The 23,302-nt window shown below is 36.2% G+C and overlaps 1 protein-coding gene across 1 annotated transcript; it reads right to left on the bottom strand.

Annotated features, from left to right (window-relative positions):
* Window positions 1–359: 359 nt before the first annotated feature.
* pmpca (peptidase, mitochondrial processing subunit alpha) lies at window positions 360–22,840 on the bottom strand. The gene is given in 13 exon segments (NM_001007442.1): window positions 360–1,177; window positions 4,559–4,703; window positions 5,336–5,398; window positions 5,470–5,560; window positions 10,244–10,362; window positions 10,442–10,534; window positions 12,561–12,824; window positions 15,320–15,420; window positions 16,472–16,566; window positions 18,480–18,562; window positions 18,643–18,722; window positions 19,393–19,595; window positions 22,779–22,840. Coding segments are annotated over 13 exon segments (1,554 nt in total). The 5' UTR covers window positions 22,826–22,840; the 3' UTR covers window positions 360–1,007.
* Window positions 22,841–23,302: the final 462 nt, after the last annotated feature.

Genomic DNA, 23,302 nt, shown 5'->3' with positions numbered 1-23,302 from the left:
TGCTTCAACACTCCTATATGTAGGTCTCAAACAAGCCTAAAGCACTCAATTAGTTTGATCAGGTGTGTTTAATTAGGGTTGGCACTAAACTGTGCAGAGCTGCGGCCCTCCAGGAACTGAGTTTGACACCTGTGCCTTAACCAAACACACCAGATTCAGATCATCAGCTCATTAGCAGAGACCGAAAAGCCTGTAATGGATGTGGCAGACAAAGGAGACATAAACATGCAGTGCTGGTGGTCCTCCAGGAACGTGGTTGAGAAACACTGCTCTAAATGGTGATATTTGAAAACAAATGATCAGAAGTGTATAAAAAAACTTTAGTAAACGCATACCTAATTATGGAAAATCCTAAAAACTCACAATAACTTAATTATTATTGAAACTGAGATGTATTTTAGGGATGAATGGTAATATTTGAAGGGTTTTGGTTGGTTAAAGTTGTCACTGCTACAGTAAACAGTAAGTTGTAGTTTATAAATAGTTTAATATACTAAACGCTAAAAGTTTTATACAGATTCGTGGAAAAGTGTAACGTGAGGAACATCTTTTCACAGAAAAACAGCCTGTGCAGATATGAACAAAGTGCATGGGGGAAAAATGTCCACTTATTGAGCCGGTTAAGTTGAAAAAGTAAAAGAACAAGCATATTCATTTACTTTCCATACATGATGGGGTTTAACAAAAGAGAGTGTGTGAGAGAGAAACCAAACTCTGGCATTAACCATTTAAGAGATTCTGCACCCAAAAACAAATGAGAACTCATATGGTCAACAATTAGACTTTTTACTGTGCAACATAGATGTTTTGAAGACGACCCAATTATATTTGTGAATAATAATAAATAGCTATCTTTCGGTTATCTTTCCAAATGACATGATTTTTGGGTGAACGATCCCTTGAAGGTCACATTCAAACACTACGTAGATTAAAAAAATCCAGCCAGTGTTTCTCAGCATTGCACCTGAACTCCAGAGTGAGATTGTTTGGGTCTGCTAGCTGGTTTTCTATCTGAAGAGGCGATATATGCGAGGAAGGCGTCCATCTTTACTGGAGAGAGCGGCTTGAATGTCCTCATAGGAGGGCAGTTCTGTCAGATCTCCCAGAGCAGCCACTGCTGGTTTACTGCGCAGCATCTTCATCGTAACTCGCTTGATGTCACTGGCTGTGACTGTACCTGAAACAGAAGAGTGACGTGGGTTAATAGAGGTCTGCAGCAAAGAAGTCGTTGGCTTGATATTAGAACTACACATACAATTATACAGTTGAAGTCAGAATTATTAGCCCTCCTGATTCATTAGCCCCCCTGAATGTTTTTTCTCCAATTTTTAAGGAAGAGAACATTAACACATTTGTAAACATAATAGTTTTAATTATCTCTAAAAATTGATTTATTTTACCTTTGCCATGATGACAGTAAATACTATTTGACTAGATATGTTTTCAAGATGCTAGTATTCAGCTTAAAGTGACATTTCAAGAGTTCCCACTTAGATATGCTTAGCATTTATAGAAGGTTTGGCATGCTGTCCCAGGAGTGAACCCTGAGCTTGGAGATATTTGAGCCCAGGGCTTCCGCCCGGTCAATGAGCATATCAGGAGATCTGAGATCAGGTAGGTCTCGAGAGCTCCTCCTTTAGAAAAGGGAGGAAAAGGAGGAGATGGGGTGGAAGGGGGGATTCTGCCAAAACGAAGATAGAGCAGTAGGGAGAAAATTAAATATTTATAAAAAACGGGGTTCTTACACCTTTTCCAACTTTAAATTCCAGCCCTTTTCAAGCACTTTCAAAGAGCATTTGACTGCTTTTCAATCACCTAAGAACCACGGTTAATTATGTTTATATTTGTTGTATGTACTTTTCACATTTAAATCCATTGAGCTTTAAAAAAAAACACACAATATGACATTTCAACTTAAATTGAGTACTTAGCATAGATTTATTGTGATAGTTCACTCAAAAAGGAGAAAAAAAATCATTTAAAAAAAGTTCAGTTATTGGATGAAGTATGTTTTTAAGTCTCTACCTCAAGTTGATATCTCAAGAAATGAGCTTACAGTCAGATTTTGTTTGGGTGTAGTACCAAACTTTAATGACCAGTCGTTCATAATGTGTGCATTGCTTTTTTTTTTTCTTTTTTTTTTTTTTTTTTTTTTTACAGTCATTGGATTGACATTTCAGGTGCAAAGATGCATTCTGGGTAAATGTCTCCTAAATACGTAGGAAGCTAATAGTGCCAAAACAATCTGAATTTGAATTGTGTTCATTTGAATTCTTAAAATTTACATACCCAATATCAGCAGTCTTTAATTCAAAACCAAAAAAAATCTGAAGTTTAATAATAAATCTGACTTAAAAAACTAAGTTGTCCTAAATTTCAGATGTTTATTAATCAAGTTAAGAAATACAAATTCAAAACATTTCTAATAGGACATACAGTATTGTTAACTTACAAATGTTAATAATTCATTTTAACACAATTCAAATTCAGATTGTTTTGGCTGATTATTAGCTCCATAAATAAGCGCATGCGGTGAACATTTTGCAATGAAAACTGGTCGCTCAACAACATTTTATGCACTCGCACATATGCTCCCAAATATATTTTGAGGTCACATAGATAAAATAGTGCGCATTGCAACCCAAACAGTCACAATTTCGAACCCTGCAAATTCAAATTTAAGCAGGTTCAAGCATCTTCCAAAATCCAAGCACTTTTCTAACCTTGAAAACAATATAATAAAAATCAAGCATTTTCCGCGATTACAGCACCCGTAAGAACACTGAGTAAACTAGTATCACTCTGATTGGATAATTACTGATTACAGATGAGCGGCCAGATGAGCTCAATCTTATCATGAGCTCCTCTCAAAATAAGTTTAAGAAACTTCACTTAAAGGCTTAACTAGGTAAATTAGGCATTGCATAACAGTGGTTTGTTCTGTAGAAAATAAAGAAAAAATGCTTAAGGGCTAATTATATTGACCTTAAATGGTTAAAAAAAAAACTGTTTTTATTCTAGTTGAAATAAAACAAATCAGACTTTCCTCAGAAGAAAAAATATTATAGGAAACACTATGAAAAATTCCTTGCTCTGTTAAACATAATTTGGGAAATATTTGAAAAAGAAAACAAAATTCACATGGAGGGCGAATAATTGTGACTTCAACTGTACATTTAAAGTGTTATCTTCGTTGTCTAGGCATTATAACATTGACAACTTATTTACGATTGTGTCCAGACAACATTTATATTTGATTTTGTTTAAGTTGTGCACATTGAGATCTTTTATCTATACAACAAAAGTCTCGATCTACAAAGGCGAACTCTTAACTATTCTATTTCTATTTGTAAGCCAACCAGCACTTTGAAAGCACATACGAGGACCAATCAGGATCATCTCAGAAGATCTGCGATTCTAAATGAATGTTTAAATTGGTGTCAAACATGACAGGAATATATTTTCATGTAACAAGTTGATCCAAAAGCAGCATTTACCGTATGTTCTATGATTTAAAGATCTTTTTGGGAGGGGAAAAAAAATAGTAAATTCGATGGTTTAGAGGAATTATCACATTTATTTTATTGAAATGTTCCACTGTTTGTATAATTTGACATTTAAAACAGTCAGCTTGGTTTTTTACAATTTAAAGTGGATCAAAGACATTTTTGGTGTTGTTAAATAGTTTTTGGACCACTTTGATGAAAGGATTTGATTCACTTTATATTCTGAAGATGACGATAAAACCTAAATCTTAACATCAGCTTAGAGAAAAACTTATAATTCCGAAATGGTTCGATTTTATATTTCTGCAAAAAAATAAAAATAAATAAATAAATAAAAAAGGCCAGCGTTTAGTGTCCCGTGAGTAGGGCCAGACAGAATCTGCGGACGTTTTTTGCTATTTCTGCAGAGAATTTTGGTAAAAATCTGCGAATTTCTGCTGAATTATTTTGGGAGTATTATAACTAAAACCTTAATATATGAAATAAAAATGTATATATTTTTTACTTTTAATGTCTACAATGCAAATCCAATTACATCCACTTTATTCAATAAACAAAGCAAGTCTCTCATATACTATATCTACTAAAAGACAGAAAATAGTACTTCACAAACGGCATTGTACATAAATCAGATGAACATTTTCATATTAGTCAATAATCTTGCTATAATTAATTTAAAAACGGAATAAATATAGATTCACACACATTTACACAAGTAAATAAACAGAAAAAAAAATTGCGCAGATTCCATGTGGGCCTACCCATGAGCCTTCAGAAAAGTGCCTAGTATGCAGATTTCCTGCTTAAAAACCAAACAAACAAAAAAACATTTCTTATTACTATTATTAAAAACAGATGTGCAGCTTGTCATTTGTGGAAACAACTTTACTAAACAGAGTTCATAAGAAAAGAATTTCATAAAAATGAAAGCATCCTTGCTGAATACAAAAAAGCACTATTTATTTCCTGAAGCTACACTTTAGTTAATTAATTTGAAATATATAAATAAGCTAAACACTTATTTAGGCTTCATTCCCTTCATTCATACTTACTGATGAGCTCACACAGCTCGTGCGGCAGCTTCCTCTTGCCGGTGGCGAGCACTTGTCGACCCACGTCTTCAAAGATGACCGGTCGAGACTCCAGGTTCATCATGAGCATGGACTTGAGCTGCGTTTTAGCTCGCTCCAGCTCCATCTGCACAAACCCCACATTTGAGCTCATCAATGCAGCTAATGCTGACTAACTTCTCTTATTACAGGCTCCACACTTACTCAATTCATGCACACACATTTGAAGTCAGAATTATTAGCCCGCCTGTTTTTTTTTTCCCTTTTGTTTTTTTGTTCAAAGGAGAGAAGATTTTGCCAACACATTTCTAAACATAATAGTTTTAATAAATCATTTCTAACAACAAATTTATTTTATCTTTGTCATGATGACAGCACATAATATTTTACTAGATATTTTCAACATACTAGTATTCACCTTAAAGTGACATTTAAAGGCTTAACTAGGTTAATTAGGCAAGTCAGATTATAACAATGGAGATGACAATTAAAAAAAAAATTTGCTTAAGGGGGCTAATAATATTGACCTTGAAATGGTTATAAAAAAATTTAAAACTGCTTTCATTCTAGCCAAAATAAAACAAACAAGACTTAAAATAATAAGAAAAAATATTATAGAAAATTCCTTGCTAATGAAATTTAAATATAAACATATATTTGCACATTCAATATACTAGATGTTTACAATAATGTTCATTCCTGAAAACCTGTTTAATGTGCGAATCGATCATAATAACACGTGATAGACAAAGGTTTCACCTCTCCTGCTGTCCCGGTCATCTGAATAAACTCCCTAGTGATGATCTCCACCATTTCCCGCACCTACAAAACGAATATTTGAGAGAATGTGGTGTATTGCAGGAATATTTACAACATAGAAGTAACTAGCGAACCTGTCTTGGGTCTGCACTGGCATGAATACACAGCAGACCGCTGTCTTCATAGCTGTGATGGTACGATGTAGCGTTGTACATCCAGTGATGCCTGTGCAGGTCACAAACAAAGCATGACAAATGATTTATAGGTGCCTGACACACTACTTTAAAATCTTTCCTAAACATATTTTTTGACCCAGCAGTTTGAGCATGTATCAAACATTCAATGTGAAAAATAATACTTGGAAAATCCATAAAAGCATGCACACACATCAGTCTAAGATGGGTGTTAAAACGCAAAAATACATTTTAAAAGTACAATTAATTTAAATAAATGTAGCTATTTTGGAGCTATTATTGTTTTTATTGTATTATTAATAATAATAATAGTTTTGAATTGAACTGAGTAGTTTTTCTCAGAAATTGTAATTTACAAACAAAGAGTGTCAAAGGTTGCTCTGGCCACCCTGGCGTCAATAGCCTCTTTCACACATACAGACCTTTCCGGAAAATTGCCGGCAATTTTCCGGAAAGGTTGTATGTGTGAACAGGTCCTTTTTGAAAATACCGGTAAATTCGTTCTGGCTATTTTCCGGAAAGAGAAGTTGTAACATTACCGGCAATTTGCTGGAATGCTGCGCTGTGTGAATGCAGAAGGAAGATTCCCGTAATAAGCGCGTGCACGTCTAGAATGTGCTGACGTGAGACGTCTGCTTTAGCCAATCACAACAGTCAGACGCATTTACGTCCGCGCGGTTTGTGAGGATAAAAGCCTTTGAATATTTTTCCAGACACATTTAGTTGCTAGAAGTTAGTCAGATCACGTTTATATGTTCTTCTTTATGCCAACTGTGTAAATAATCATCGATGAGATGCTTATGATAAGCCGTTGTTTGTTTACCTTCAAGCTTTGCGTGCGCCTATGAGCGCCTGCAAACGCACATATTATGAACATCTCGACATGCGAAAGTGATCCTGCCAAAGTTGTTCACAATATTGATCATCCACAGAGTTTGTAATTTAGTCAAATGTTTACAAATACAAGCGCAGCCGTTTAAAGCTCATTTGTGGTGAATGATGTCAGAATTTACCGGTATTTTGGAATGGATGTGTGAATGCTCTTTTCCGGAAAATTTCCGTAACGTCCTCGCCTGTGTGAACAGCGCTTTTTTGAATATACCGGTAAAGTCGTTCCGGAAATTTTCCAGATATTTACCGCTATCACTGTGTGAAAGGGGCTAACGCCCTCATCTGAAATGCCTTCAGCTCCGGCAGCGAGAGCGTTAAAATTGGCTACATCCATCTGTATTTAAAGGGGCCGTTGCAGCATATCATATCAGTTACATTCCCGCATAAAACATGCTTTCTAGCGTGAAAAGGTTCCACACTTTTTATCAAATTCCTTTAACAATGGAAGATCAAGTTGTATGTGGTGTGGCTTTGCTCCACTTAATTATCCAGTGTGTCCATATGTCTGAAATATTCTGAAGCAGCAGTACTGTTTTGTATTGTCGCATAAGATTCCAGCTTTTTTTAAAGAAAAAAATAATGTATATATATATATATATATACACACACACACACCATTATTGCACATCAGTAACTCGCCAGTAACATAGCTCATTACCATAAAGTTAACTTGATTTCAACTCTCCTCGCCGCCCACACCGGCTAAGACGCGCCGCGCTGCTCCTCGCCGCCAGCTTACATTGAAAATGAATGACTTCCGGCTATTTTGACGCTCTCGCGGCTTTCAATGTGAACGTACAGTAAGTAGTTTTATAAATGTACATGAGTACATTTTTAGTGCTGTATTAGTACTTTTACTCCACTACTTTCCTTCAATCTGCAGTCACTACTTTATTTTTTCGTGTCTATGGGGATTGGCTGAGTAGTCTTGTGATTCCTGTCCAATCAAATGGCACAGAAGGTAAAAATCGTATCATAATAAACTACCTCGAGAAATGGGTGATTTATAATCGCAGCAAACAGTTTGAAAGTGTTAAAAGTGCACAAGAAGATGTTCAAAATCTTTACATGCATTGACCCAGAGACTGTTTAGATGCATGTAACTGATGAAAAGATGACTGATGTTTACTGCATGATGACTAAAATGGTCTTAAATACCCAGCAGGCACAAGACGTCAACATGACGTCCTATTGACGTTGTACCCCAACGTCATGGGGACATTGCATTTTTTTTGGAAATAAAAAAATCAGGTTGACATCAGAACCCCGATGTTCAACCTAAAATAACTTTAGAGCCTTAATGTCCCACGTCTAACCTAAAATCAACCAAATATCAACGTCTGATGATGTTAGCTTTGTGTGGATGTTACCTCTATGATGTCTATCAGACAGTGGATTTTGGTTGCCAGACCTGACGAATAAATATCAGTATCTGATGTCAATATGACATTGGTTTAAGACAGGGGTCGACAGGGGTCTCAAAACTTAAAGGGCCATGACACCCCCCACTTTCAGTTAAAGTCTACTTCAGAATTATTTCAAAAGATGCTTGATTAATGGGCGTGGAGCTCCGCGAGCACAGGGCAGGAGTGGGCGTGGCCAGCAGGGAAGAAGCGGAGCGAACGAAGCTAGCTCACAAAATGAGACAAACCGTGAGGAGACGCATGAGTTTATAGTTTACAAAGTTAAAATGCAAAGAAATAAACAGTGATTTAATGCCCTGCTACATTTGTTATTCGTAATTTCATATACACAACCACAATTTATATCATTATAAAGATAAGTGTGTTCATGTAAACCCTATAAATGGGGTCTTCTCCCACAATCCCCGTATCCAGCAGACTCAGTGCAGCAGGTCTCCTGACCTGTCTATTTTAACCATTAGCCCTGCTGGTAATCTGGAGGATTTAGGCAAACACAGCAGCACGGCGATGTGTCTGAATGTAAACGAACTCCTGATAAAAGACAGCGTCCGCCATTCTCTAATTCTCGTGCTGCTCTCCCGACAAAAATGCTAGCAGCACACACACAGCTTTGCTGTATGATCGGCCCTGACAAGATCGCGGGGGAAAACATGCAACAAACCGCGTGGATCATGGAAACAAACGCATATGAGCCTTCATGAACGGCTAAATACTGTGTGCCCGTGGGTCCGTGATAGAGCTCGGGCTTGACTCTGGCAGGTCTGATGAATAATTAAGCAGCCGGCTCTTCTCATAGGATAAGAAAACTCCGCTATGAATAATAATGAGAAACCGACGCGTCATCATTGCACTTGCAGTACTGCGCTGCGTCGCCGATTTTGATCCCGCCCCAAAAACCATTTTAAAACCGGAAGCTGAAATTAGCTGACAAAAGCTCAAAATTATCCAGTTTTCCCCACAATTAAAGCTGACAGGTGCTAACATTGTCTTAACTGATGCTCAACACACACACATCTGTTAATATATAAAAAAAAAAGTTATCCAGGGTGTCCTGAACCTTTAAATTGGTGGGGGGGGGGGGGGGGGGCATTTTAGCGATTGACAAACAAGATGGGGCCATTGTATCAGTAGATGTTCAAAGGGGAATGTGCTTAAAAAATAAAAAATTCGACAGGTGCATGTGGTGGGAGGGGGGAGTTATCACGAACTGAAGATGGGAAGTGTAGAGGCGATCGCGAACTGAAGAACGGGGCAGGGCGGAGGGGAAGTAAGACGATTGCGAACTGAAGAGTGAGGGGAGACGATCGTGAACTGAATAGAAGGGGGAAGACCATTGTGAACTGAACAGGGGAGGTGGTAAGGTGGGATGGGGCAGAAAAGGCGATCGCTAACTGAAGTGGCCCGCAGGCAAGCAGTTTAAGACCTCTGTTCTAACACAACCTAAATCCTTAAGGCTGATTTATACTTCTGCGTCACTACACGTCGCAACGACCAGTAGCGTAAGCTCTGTGATTGGTCGGCTTGGTAGCGCTGACAAGTCTGGGCGGGACCGAGAGCCGCACGAATGGCTCGAGCGATTGTTTACAAGTGTGGAGTCCCGTGAAGGAGCTCCGGATGGAAAGTTTTGTTTTGTGTTTACCTCATAGTTAAAATTGTTGCACGTCCGCCGGATCCTGCCTCAAAATGAGCGAATTTGAGCCACTTGTACATCCCGGAAGTGTTCAGGAAAAGCAAAAAAGCAGAGAAGAAACTCGACACAGAGGAACATTAACACCTCACTGCCCACTAGCGTTTCGGAAGTGTTAATGCAAACCGACAGAGACAGAAGTATAAATGCACAGCCACGCGCGTTGCCTGCGCCGTGAGTTATGCCGGTCACTTGACGCAGAAGTATAAACCAGGCTTTAGACACTGGCTAGACATTGAATTTTGGTCACCTGACATCACAACCCAAATCTAACCTAATATTAACGTCTTATTGCCAAGCAGGAATGCAACATTATAACTAAACGCACTACAGAGTGTTACATTAACACACAACCACAAATTACATGTAAACACACCAGCTTTTCACAGCGTAATACTCACTACCCTTGAAAGGGCTACTTTTTACTTTATTCACAACAGATACTTTTACTCTACTTGCACTACATTTTTAGGCAAGCAATGGTACTTTTACTTGAGTATGATTTTTAAGTACTCTTTCCACCACTGATCATTAACAGTGTTAGGGAGGGTCATTAGTTGTGTGCTGCATGGGGTTTTTGCAAACTGTGCTATATTATTGGTCTTAAATTTCATTCCGAGTAGTATTAAAAATGTCTTAAAGTCTTAAATATAACTAAAAAACCAGCAGACACCCTGGTGTGATTTCAGTGCATGAAGAAATAAAGACACACCTGTTGAGCACATTCAGGTAGAGCCGGGTGAACATGCCTTTTCCAGGCCCTCCGGCAGAGAAAGAGCCTCCGCCTCCCATCATCATATTGAGGACAGCAAAGGGAATGAAGTCCTCTTCCTATCAGCCATGAACAAACAAAAATCAGCACGCAAGCAGTTTCATAAAACCTTAAATCAAATTAATATGAGAAACGAACCAAAAAGGAGCAGCTCTCCAGCCCGATCATGATGTGTGTGAGTTCAGGAATGGGTGTTGGACCCAAACTCACATCAGACATGTCCTTCACCATCTGACAGCACACAATAAGATTAGAATCAGAATCAGGAGCTTTATTCACCAAGTGTGTGCAAATTTGTGGGTCTTTTTTTCAGGAGCTCAGGGTACATACAGTACATGCATAAATATCAACACAAGAACACACAATGACATTTAAATAAGTAGAAAATAAAGTAAACAATACAAATAATATAGAGATGGTTTATGTGCAATATGTGCACTGTTGACTTTTTTAACTGTACAAGAAATAAAAATATTTATATAAAAGAATTTACAATTAAGTGACTTTATTGGTTACAAAAACCATAAACAGTAGGGGTTGTCAGGGCCTTGATGACAATATTTTAGTACACTGTTAAACCCAACAGTCAACTTTATCTAATGAAATGAGTGTAGTTAACTCAAAATGTACTGAAAGTTAATTCTACTCATGTGAAAAGAGTTTTGAACTCAGTGTTGAAGGTAAAGAGTTAATTAAATACCTCATTATACTCATGGATTAGTTTCTTAACTCAAACGATTCACATTTAGTCATTTAGCAGACGCTTTTATCCAAAGCGACTTACAAATGAGGACAAGGAAGCAATTTACACAACTAAGAGCAACAATGAATAAGTGCTATAGGCAAGTTTCAGGTCTGTAAAGTCTAAGAAGGAAAGTATTAGTAGTATTAGTATTTTTTTTTTTTTTTGTGGCAATCGGTTACCTTAAACGGTTTGACTTGCCTTAACTAATTGGGTTTTACAGTACTCAATTGGTTTGAGTTCTCTTCATTTATTGGGTTTTACTGTGCTCAAATTGCTTCATTTACTCAAATGGATTAAGTTCACAGTACTCATTAGGATTAGTTTTTGAACTTAAATGGTTTGTAGCAATCAGTTTCTTCAAATAGTTTGAGTTACCATAACTTTTTGGGATCTACAGTGGTGTTTTTTTGCAAGATACTAGTATTTATCTCCAAGTGCCATTTTAAAGGTTTGACTGGGTCTATTAGGTTAACTAGGCAAGTTAGGGTAATTAGGCAAGTCATTATATAGCAGTGGTTTGTTCTGTAGACTATCAAAAAAAGATTTTCTTTACTAATATTAACCATTACAAAATCTTTTAAAACAATTTTATACTGATTAATTCCAACAAACAATTCTCTCCAGAAAAAAAAAACATTAAAAAATACTGTGAAAAATGTCCTTGCTCTATTAAACATCACTTGGGAAATATCTAAAAAATAAATAATTTCTGAACAATAGAATTGTTGCGTTTAACTGTACTCTTTCTTCTATATATATATATATATATATATATATATATATATATATATATATATATATATATATATCATATTTGTTGTAGTTCCTATTAAAGATTTCAATTTGAAAGAATTCCTTAAATTTTAAGTAATTAAAAAAGGGTTAAACATATCAATAATGTTAAACATTTAACAATGCATGAGTGTAAAATAATCTGACATTGAAAGAAACAGCGACAGTTCATTTTGCTGTGGCGACCCCAGATTAATGAAGGCACTAAGCTGAATAGAAAATGAATGAATAAAAGAAAGAAACAGCTTTCACAATGAAATATTATCTACATATTTTAAAAGAAAATATGCAGCTGAGAGAAACTATATGGTAAGATGATTGGAAACAACGAAGAGACATGCTGCAATATTAACAATTTATAAAAACATTAGCATTTCACCTCAAATCAGAGTCAGACTGCTGATCATAACTGTTTCCAGCCTGATCTCACAAGGAAACATAAATATTTTGCTTTATGTCTGTTTATTAGCTAAACTGTACGAGTTCAGTCATACCCAACCGTCATTAGGAGATGAGCAAATCGTAGTGAATTTTCCGAATGAGATCATATGAATTAGCCACTAAATCAAAAAGTTCCGAATTGCCATGTGTATGATTGTGTTATTTCACATAAAAACACACAAACATTTTATTTATTTAACCATAGGAACTCCAGAACACTTCATTAAGCATGGAAACCCTGTATTTAACAATGTCTGTTGGTCTCAGAACCCCTCTCACCTTTACGATGCCACCCGTATATTGTGCCACAGAGCGGTCGACGTTGGCAGGCTTGCTCTCGCCCCACACTGGCTGAACATTCAGGAGATATTTTCTGGCGCACTGAACCAGCTGCTCGTGTTCGATGCCGACGCCGGCCAGCACCATTCTCTCCGGGCAGTAATAGCTCTGCAGGTACTTGTGAAGCAGCTTCTTGTCGATCTTCTCCACATTGTCAGCAGGGCTGAAGCGCGGCAGGCCTACGGTGTTGCCCCTGTATGCGGCCTAAACATTGAAGAAACTGTGAAATGAAGACTTCGACAGGCTCTCTACGCAGTGTTCACTAATCCCAAGGTTATGGTTTTGTATTTTTAAATTGGTTAACTTGTAAAAAAACATTTATTTATAGTTAAATTGTTCTGTAATTAAATACAAATGCAAGTTTATGTACACTAGTAAAGTATTTCAACAATTCAGACAAAATCATTCATAATAACGAGGATATATACAAGGTCAAACATACATTTTTAAATAGTTTATATTACTCTACAGCAGGGGTCACCAATCTCATTCCTGGAGGTCCGGTGCTCTAAAGGGTTTAGCTCCAACTTCCCTCAACACACCTGCCTGGGTGTTTTAAGTATACCTAGTAAGACCTTGATTAGCTTGTTCCCGTGTGTTCCCAGGACACCGGCCCTCCAAGAAAAAGTTTGGTAATCACTGCTCTACAGACAACCAGTTCTATATTATTATATTATGTTATATATACACATTATATATATATGTATGTATGTATGTATGTATGTATATATATATATATATATATATATATATATATATATATATATATATATATATATATATATATATATATATATATACATACATATATACATATATATATATATATACACATACACACACACGCACGCACGCACGCACACACACACATACCATACATACATACAATAGGACCTGCCTGACAAAGTGAAGTAGACCAAAAGATCCTCAAAAGCTAGAAATCATGCCAAAACCCAAAGAAATGTAAAGAAATAAAAAAAAACAACTGAAAAGAAAATAATGCAAAATCTGTTATTCTGTCCAAGTTTACCCCATTTACCCATCAATTAATAATTAATAAATAATTACAGGGCTCGAAATAAACTTTCTTACTTGGTAGCACCGGTGCTCCCAACCTGAAATATTAAAATAATATAATATAAGGAGCACCAAAAAAAAATTAGGAGCACCCACCAAAAATGAATGATATATTTGACAAGTTGTATATTAAGGGATTTATTGTATTTGAAAACAACATCAATTGGGACTAACAAAACCCAGAACAACTATCTAACTAATACTGTGATGACTTAATATTTGTGCAATAATTCCAAAATGAATGTTGAATAACTATAAAATATCAATGATGACAATGATGATCATGATGACAATAATACTAATAATGAATTATACTTCTCATCATGCTGCCTTGAATGTGCTTTAACGTAAGTTATCTGCTAGATAAAGTCCTACTTCTACTTTATGAAAAATAAGTTTATGGTTTGCATCAAACATAAATGAAGCATTGTAGTAAGAAATATTTATTTTGTACTATTGTTTTTATATGCATGTCAATTTAATAAATAATAGTTCTGCTACAAAACAAACAAAATAATATAATAAATCATTCAATTCATTGCTGAAAGCGGCAAAGCATCTCAAGAAAGAAGGGACAAAAGAAAGGAAGAAAATCTCACTTTTAAAAGTTTTGGTTTCGGTTCGTGTCGTTTTAATGCTCAGCCTCGTTACGCGCTGAATTACATTTTTCTGTGTTTGCGGAAAAGCATGCGAGTCAGCCGGCCCAATATGAGGGGGCAGAGCAGGACACTACGGACAATTTAACCTATCCAATTCACCTGTACCTCATGTCTTTGGACTGTGTGGGAAACCGGAGCACCCGGAGGAAACCCACGCGAAGGCAGGGAGAACATGCAAACTCCACACAGAAACGCCAACTGAGCCGAGGTTCAAACCAGCGACCTTCTTGCTGTGAGGCGACAGCACTACCTACTGCGCCACTGCCTCGCTCGAGCTCCTAACATGTAGCACCTATTTTCTAGCATGCATGTTAATGATTTTATAATGGTTGATTTTTTTCAGATTTTAATTTCCATTGCTTACAGTGCTCAGCATATAAGGAGTACACCCCTCACAAAGCTATGCTTTTAATAGGAAGCTATACAATATTATATTTGTGCATACACATTAGATTAGTCAGTACTGAAGCCAGATCAGGAGCTCATCTAACAAAATAACTTACGGCAACGGTCCAAAAATTAGTACACCCAAATTTATATGTTATAAAAAAAATATTAAATACAAATTTTTAAAAAAAATAAAAAATAAAAAAATGAGAAGCAAACAAAAATGTAAAAATTTAGTTGAATTTAATTGTATTCTCTCTCAATTTCTAAATATGTTTGGTTACTAAAATATTATTTTAATAAATATATCAGTTTAATAAATCTGTTTTGTTTAAATGCACCAAAACGCATTGCCTATATTCACTGAGAAATGGATAAAAATATTCTTTCAAAATAGGGCGTACTCAATTATGCCGAGCACTATAAATGAGCCCTCTGAAGGCAATTAATGCGTTAAAACCTGTGTATTATAAAGAAGAGTAATACTTCCAATTTGTTTTATTACAATGAATGAAAACTAATCAAAATTGAAGACATCCACTGTACATTTTAGTTAAACAAAAAAAATTAACTTACAGCATGAATCATTTCTGTCAGTAAAGGCTCCGGGTCAGGCCTCATGTTCAGATCCTCCAACTCAAACCGAACAGCCATTCTGGCCATCTCAATCTCCTCATCTGAAGAAATAACAGAAATCAGACAAAGCAAACCAATGAAGACAGCAACTCATTGTTTGTTTCTCAATACTAATGACTCACTTTGTGGACACCTTTCTTGCCAAGTTACCATGTTAGAATGACCATGAAAAACTGCAATAATACTGAAAACATCCTGTGAGAAATGAGACGCTTCAATCTTCTTGGTCCTTCACGAGTTTTCAGGAAAAATAAACAACATTGATAAACTTTAAAGTTATTGTTTATTTTTTTTTGGCATGTATGAAAGCCTTACAAACATATTTTTTAATTTTCATGTGAACGTTTACTTCAACCGCCTCATTTTGAGAACTCCTGAGATGAACAAGTCAAATCTCTTAAGTGTAATAAGAAATATAAATATAAAATGCTGCGTTCCCCTCATTTATGTAGTTGCAATGATTTTATGCAACTGCAGCACTCAAGTCTGCATTAGATCCTCAATAAGTGAAGTTTATTTATAAACTAATTTCGAGAGGATGATTGCTTGCAGCCGTTACCGCATTATATTATTTATGATTCACCAATCAGACGATTCCTTAGCCGCTATAAATACCCTAAAATCCATATAACAACCATCTTCGTTTTGAAGAATCCCCTACTTTCACCCATACTCCTCCTCCTTTCTAGATGAGTGGCACGGTGGCCTAGTGATTAGCACTGTTGCCTCACAGCAAAGACGTCACGGGTTCTAGTCTTTACCAAGCCAGCAGACATTTCTGTGCAGAATTAACACGTCGCCCCCCCCCCCCCATTTGACTAATTCAAATCATCACCATTGACATGCTCCTAATAAGTAGTTATTTCTTAATAGCAGTCACCATCTGTTCATTAGCTACTACAGCACGGGAGTTCTCAAGATCTACCAGAGCTCAAACTCCCCTCTTGACTTGCAAACGGAAGGGAGGCCCAGGCTCTAGGAGTTTATGAGCTCAGGGCTCTCTCCCGGGACAGCAAGCCAAACAAGCTTAAGTGTGAACTCTTGAACCTAACATTAAAACCTGAATGAATTAGTTGCGTTTCAGCCACTAACCTAATAAACGAGGCTGTAAAACCGCATCTGACAGGAGATGCACTACTGTATCCAGACCCTTCACCTCAGCTGAAACCGCATACATGGTTGTGTCCCTGTAAAAATGACACAGAAATCAAGCATGTTAAATAACACGAGGATCAAAAAAATCTAAAGAGCATCAAACACGCACACGATTTGGCTATTCTTGTGGGGAGAACACTTGAAAAAGTCATATTTTGAAGAGTCAAACCCCGTAATCTAGTGATTTTATTAGTAATAATTAATTAATTAACTTCAATGAACATGTATTATATAAACATAAGCATCACTTTTTCGGATAAACTCTATATACTGTATAATTGAAGTTGAACTATATTTATATTGCCATACACAACACTTTAACCTTTCTGATTTTTATGGTAATGTAATAACCTTTGGTAAAGCTGCTTTGGAACGATAAAGTGCTAAACAAAAACACTTGAATTAGGGCTGGGCGATATGTCAAAAAAAATCTAGGTTTTTTATAAAGTTTGACTGAAAAAAAATCTTTTTTAATTGTGTAACTAGTCAACTTAAAACATTACAACAACATGACTAAAGTAACATTCTCTTTATAAGTAACTCGAAAAACCATCTGGTTAAGGATCATTGTATTTTAAATGGCATGCCATACATAAATTGGTCAACAAGGTGTAAATAAATGTAAAACAAATTCACAAGTTAAATACTGTTTTAAATAAAAGAAGATTTGAATAAAATATTTGTGTAAATATTGCACTTGCAGGAATACAGAGGTATTTTTTTGCAAGTTTTGTTGAGCCTAGGAAAGATTTTCTGTCAGCTCGGCTTTGACTTTGTCTTCCTCTGATTGAATGACAGGTTGTAATGCTGCTGCCTTTTTCTTAAAAAGATACAGTGGAAGTAAAGGACTGAACATGGAAACTGTAAAGCCTAATTTAACCCAATGCGTGAAGTTGTGGACGTATAGCAGGAGCAAATACAAGCACCAGATGTGTGTCAAATATAAAATAATATATTTATTCTATTTTTCTTTTTCCCCCCTTTTAAATATCGATCATTTCATGCGCTTTGCACCACTCTCTGTATTATGCTGACTGATCTGTCTGGTTTTCAACTAGGTCCGCTAAATGACGTCATGGGGGCGTGTACTTTCGCTTTTTATTACTACAGCTGCTGAGCTGCTGCTCACCTCTGCTCGTGTTCAAACCAAAAGATCAGCGCGGTTCAAACTAAGATTGGCGCGGTTATTCACATGGCAGGATTTTACGTCCTTCATACATGTTGAGATCGAGTTTATCGACTTGATGAGGGAATATGTCTTGACAATCCACACAGACGTGACTCAGACTAATGCAACAAGTAAAATCCTACACGACTTCACGCTTTAACAGACAGTCAAGCAGGTCGCACTCCAGAAGCGCCGCGACACGGCGCGCACATGACAGTTTAAAGGATCACACACCAGACGAGCACATTCGCATGATATTTAACATGAAACTATTTAGATGGCGCTCTGTGGCGTGGCTGAAATATGAACTGCGTTCTGAATCGTGGCTGGGCGGCGCCAGTGTGTGTATCGAACCTGTTTAGAACCTAAAATCCATGGCGCTGCGTGGTGCGTCGCCAAACGGCACTTTTGGTGTGCGACCTGCTTCATACAGAAAGTGAACCAAAGGGCATTGGTGCCATTATAATGTATTAAATATTTTTATAATATAAAAATTGCAATTTCTCAATTTAATATAAAATTAAATCGTCGTCAAAACGTAAATTCGAATTAATCGAAAAAAATCACCCAGCCCTAACTTGAATGAATGAATTCCCATAGCCGCAATGATTTTTATACTGTACAAACTGTATATTCTATCCTCCTACTCCTAAACTCAACCGTAACTATAAACATTCTTCATTTTTACATTTTCAGAATTCTGTATGATTCAAGCAAGTTTATCCAATTTAGGTCCCCATGAGTCTGTGTGCATGCATGTTTAAGTCCCCAACACACCTGGATGTTTGGCAGTCACATATCCCTCCATGTTTCTCAAGTGTCAGCAGAATTTCGTCTTTACTTCCGAACTGGGCTGTAGACTTTAAATCAGAATAACAACGTCAAAGCAATGAAGTATAAAAACCATCAACGAAACCCAACTCAAAATATTAACACTTACAGAAAAGGAAAGCTTTTCCAAAAAGTGTGCAATTCCACTGGGATACTTTGCTTCATGACGTGAACCTGAGTTTACCAAGACTAAAAACAAAAGGGTGAAATAAAACGCTCAGTACAAAGGGTGTTCTGTGGCCAGTACCATGAAGTTAGATTAGCTGGCTAGCTAAGTTCAGTTTCATTGATGTACACATATAGAATTGTCTATCTTTGTTTTAACTAATCAGAACCTGTTACCTGAATCGCACCCTTTCTGGTCTTGTGTAAAGAGTATAATTGTTATTGATTTGTGATTGTAAGCAGAGCGGCCTAGGAAAGCATTGCAAGTGTTGAAGCTGGCTTCTGCTAATGAAACTGCAAACTATCTTCAGTAAACCTTTTTTATTTTGAATCTCTCCTCTTCATCTGACAGACTGGTCATTGTTTGGGTTAATACTGTGAATAATCCCCACAAGATCCTGCGATATGACTGTTGTCAATGATCACAATGAGATATCGATGCTGAATCAATATGTTGTGCAGCGCTAATTTCCACCAATCTTAAGTTTAAGCCTACATGAAGGCAGCTCGACTTTTAATCACTCTTTATTGCCATTGTAATCCTCAGCAGCCGAGTTACCTTTGTGGTACTCAAAAACCCAGAATAAGTGCAAACTACACTAAAACTTAGCTAGCTAGCCAGCTGATTCAGCTTCATGGTACTGCCCCTTGCTCTTATGAACCAAACAACATCAGAAAACGACACAGAACTTACTTCCAACTGTACAGAACTGCCCAAACTTGTTCTGCGATGCAATTTTGAGTCCGTTTTCTAATGTGGTGATTTTAGTCTCGTATTTCTCATGTCCGTCCACTGAGGCGAAGACAGGTTTGGGGATGCCGGGCAGCGGTGTGGACAGAGATACATTGGGATACGAGCTGCCGCTGCTGTACTGTCGACATACTGCGATGCCATACCTGCATATCAATAAACAACAATACAGAGGATTCAAAGACTGGAGTGATAAATTTACACCAGGGGTTCTCAACATTTTTTCCAAAATTTTTTTTGAAGGCCCAAACTGATTGTCTAGCAAAAATGCTTATTTTAAAGCTTTATTTGTTAGCAAAACATTTTTTTTGCCTTCTATAATTTCCTTATTTTTCTACATCATTCTATAAAAAAAACTCGAAACATTGTGCATTTTATATATATATATATATATATATATATATATATATATATATATATATATATATATATATATATATATATATATATATATATATATATATATGTGTATGTAAGTATATATTAATAATAAAAAAAAAACGCACAGACAGGTTCAAAGCTCCTGAATTCTTTACAACTTCAAAGTATTTGGGCCTTTTCTTCAGTAAATTAATCTGACAGGACTACAAGAGAAAACTGCTGCTGCTTTGAATTAGACTGACTTCTATTCATCTATCGATTTATATCCATTAAAATAAACCACGTAACCCTAAATGTAAAATACAGTAAAAACCCTCTAAATCTGTTGAAACGCATGGATCTGAAGACGGTTTGGTTTGTAGCTGAACAATATTGAAATTCGCTGACGGGAACAGAGACCACCGTGTCTCGCTAGATCCTGCTGTACGGACATGTGTCAGTAATAAAACACTCACAAGATGTTAATTTGGACAACTCTGCAGATATTTTAAAGTGTTCACAGAAAGAGAGCATGCATAGTTTGTGAATCAACAAACTTGTGCAACTCTGAAGCCACCTTTCCACTGCACACAACAAGCGACAGACCAAAAGTCATTTATTTCCAATGGAGAGTAGTGCGGGAGCTGAGTGGAGTTCCGATCATCTCCGTATGCAGAATATTCAGATCCGAATTGAGCTGCGGATCCGCTGAAATATTTTAACTCCTGCGACTAGACTGTATGCGACCGGCCGACCGGATGTGATGTATTTCAGTGTGTGATGAGAAATACTAGTTTATTTGTTTTTTTGTTTTTTTTTATCAAGTCTATAAAAAACATTTCTACTCATAAATGCAAGTAATGAAGCAATAAAAATATATATTTTTTATGTTGTCTCTACATTTCCTCCAATATTTTTAGCTGTCTATGAGTTTCTAGTATACATTCAACCATGGTGAACGCACAGAGAATAATGGCTCTTGCTTTTTTTCCCACTTATTTAAGCTGCAGTCACACTAGAGTTTGTGTGTGCGAAATTCTGTTGTACGGCGCTGCGAAAAAAACAGCAGGATTAAACGAGATGATTAGACATTAAAAAAAGCTATTGATTGATTCATGTTTAAAATTTCTGTATAGATAGGTCATATTTTGATCCTCGATTGGTCTCATTGGGGCGTATTCCGACAGTCATGTCCAAATGTCATGTGCTGTGGAAAGGAGGCTTGATACAGTGTTGCAGTTGCAGACATTATTATAACTCTAATCCTCGTTACATTAACATTTGCATGACTGTTTGCTTTATACAACTGAGAACGTAGTCCTAGTTGTTGTGCAGCGGTTGAAAATTTAAGATACAGTTATGTCTGTAATAAACAGTGGGGCTGTTTTTGCCCCAAAACGGAGTCAAGGAAACTTGGGTGTTTACAATAGGCAACACCCTACTGGGCTGCAAGGAAGTGCAAAGTAAAAACAGCATCGCAAACTAACGGTTGAATATATATATATATATATATATATATATATATATATATATATATATATATATATATATATATATATATATATATATATATATATATATATATATCTTTTTGCTCTGCCTGAAATTTATTAATTAAATTTTTTTTTTTTTGCAATTCTTTTTTGTTTGCGAATTTCATTTTTTCTCAAGACCCAATCTTCCTTTTGCAGTTTAGCAAAATTAAGTTTATTTCTTAAAATCAAATTTTTGCTTTGCGATTTAAATTTTTTTTTGCTCAATGCTTCTTTTTTGCTTGCAAAACTTTCTTTTGTTTTACAAGTATATATGGCCCTAGATTGACCCCATAGGTGTAAGCATTATCTAAATCAACTTCAGATAGATATAAATTGAAACTAAATAGATTGCTGCTTGTTTTACGATATGCTGTAATAAATTTTCTTTTACCACGCAAATGTAGACATTGCATGAAACATTAGCTCATGAAAACTTACTAGAAAGTCTTTAAAAAATCATGGAAAAGTCATGGAATTTTAGTAGTTAAAATGTGTATGAACCCTGTTACTTTTACTCAAGCATATTTTTGCCCAACAGTCACTTACATTTGGGTTAATAACATATTGGAGTGCTTTTTACACAAAGGATTAGGGTTGGTTTTATATTATTATGGATAAATTGCCAATATAATTTTAGAAATGTAGTATTTGCTAATTCTAAACAGGGAAATTATATTAGCAGCCAGTGACATTGGGGTAAAGATTGTTTAATATTTGGACTTTTACTTTAGTAATATATTTTCAGAAAAGTGTTCTTTGCTAATTCTAAATAGAGATCACATTAGGAGTCAATGACTATCTAACAACGTTATTCACAGTTTATTAAGTAGTGCTAATGCTGTTTTGAAGTCATGGTAAACAATAGAGGGTGCATGTCACAAGTTGTCACTGAACGAATGTGTGAATATAACATCAACTTTACCTCAATGCCAGTGAATATCATCGTACAACGTTGTTCACAGTGTATTAAATAGCGCTAATGTTGTTTTGAAGTTATACTGTCATTTCAGACCGAATATTGAAAATACCATGGTAAATAATATAGGAAGCGTGTCAGAAGTTGTCACTGAACGAATGTGCAAATATAAAACCAACTTTACCTAAAGTTTTACACCCCCATACTGACTTTTCTGCAGGTTTCTCAGCATTAAACAACAACACAGTTAAATGAGCAGCAATAAGAACATTAATTTATCCACAGCGGGAGTTGTGAGATTTGCTGTCAACACAATTTAACGTTAATTTGATTGAAGTGGAGGAAAAACACGCGAGATATTGTACGTCTCCAACATTACCGCCATAAAGCGACTTTATAAGGCGCAGAAAACATACGAAATACATTATTTTACGAAGTCAGAACATACATGTTGCCGCACCTCGAAATGTGTAATGCATTTCATCACACTGGACATTTAAAAAGACTTTAGAGCAAACCTTTGCGCTCGGCTCCAGCCCCTCAGTCTGGACATGTGAGCAGCCATGTTGGATTCTATTTGACCATGAGCGTTGCCCGGAAATGATCATTAAACACTTCCGACTCACGTTTTTTTCCCTTTTTATCTAAACAGACAACATCTGGGTAGTTTATTTCCTCCCTGGCACTTATATATATATATATATATATATATATATATATATATATATATATATATATATATATATATATATATATATATATATATATATATATATATATATATATATATATATATATATATTAAACACGTTTATAGGCTACGTGCTCTGTGTGTGTGTGTGTGTGTGTTTGTGTGTGTGTTTTTTTTTGCTGTGACTATGCCTATTGGCAGCACGATGGTGCAGTGGTTAGCACAAGTGCCTCACAGCAAGAAGGTCACTGGTTCAAGCCTTGGCTGGGCTAGTTGGCGTTTCTGTGTAGAGTTTGCATGTTCTCCCCGTGTTCGCGTGGGTTTCCCACGGGTCCAAAGACATGCGGTACA

This window comes from Danio rerio, chromosome 5 (genome assembly GCF_049306965.1).
Source record: "Danio rerio strain Tuebingen ecotype United States chromosome 5, GRCz12tu, whole genome shotgun sequence".
In the NCBI taxonomy this organism is placed as follows: Eukaryota; Metazoa; Chordata; class Actinopteri; order Cypriniformes; family Danionidae; genus Danio; species Danio rerio.
This window is presented reverse-complemented; position numbering and strand designations above follow the sequence as displayed.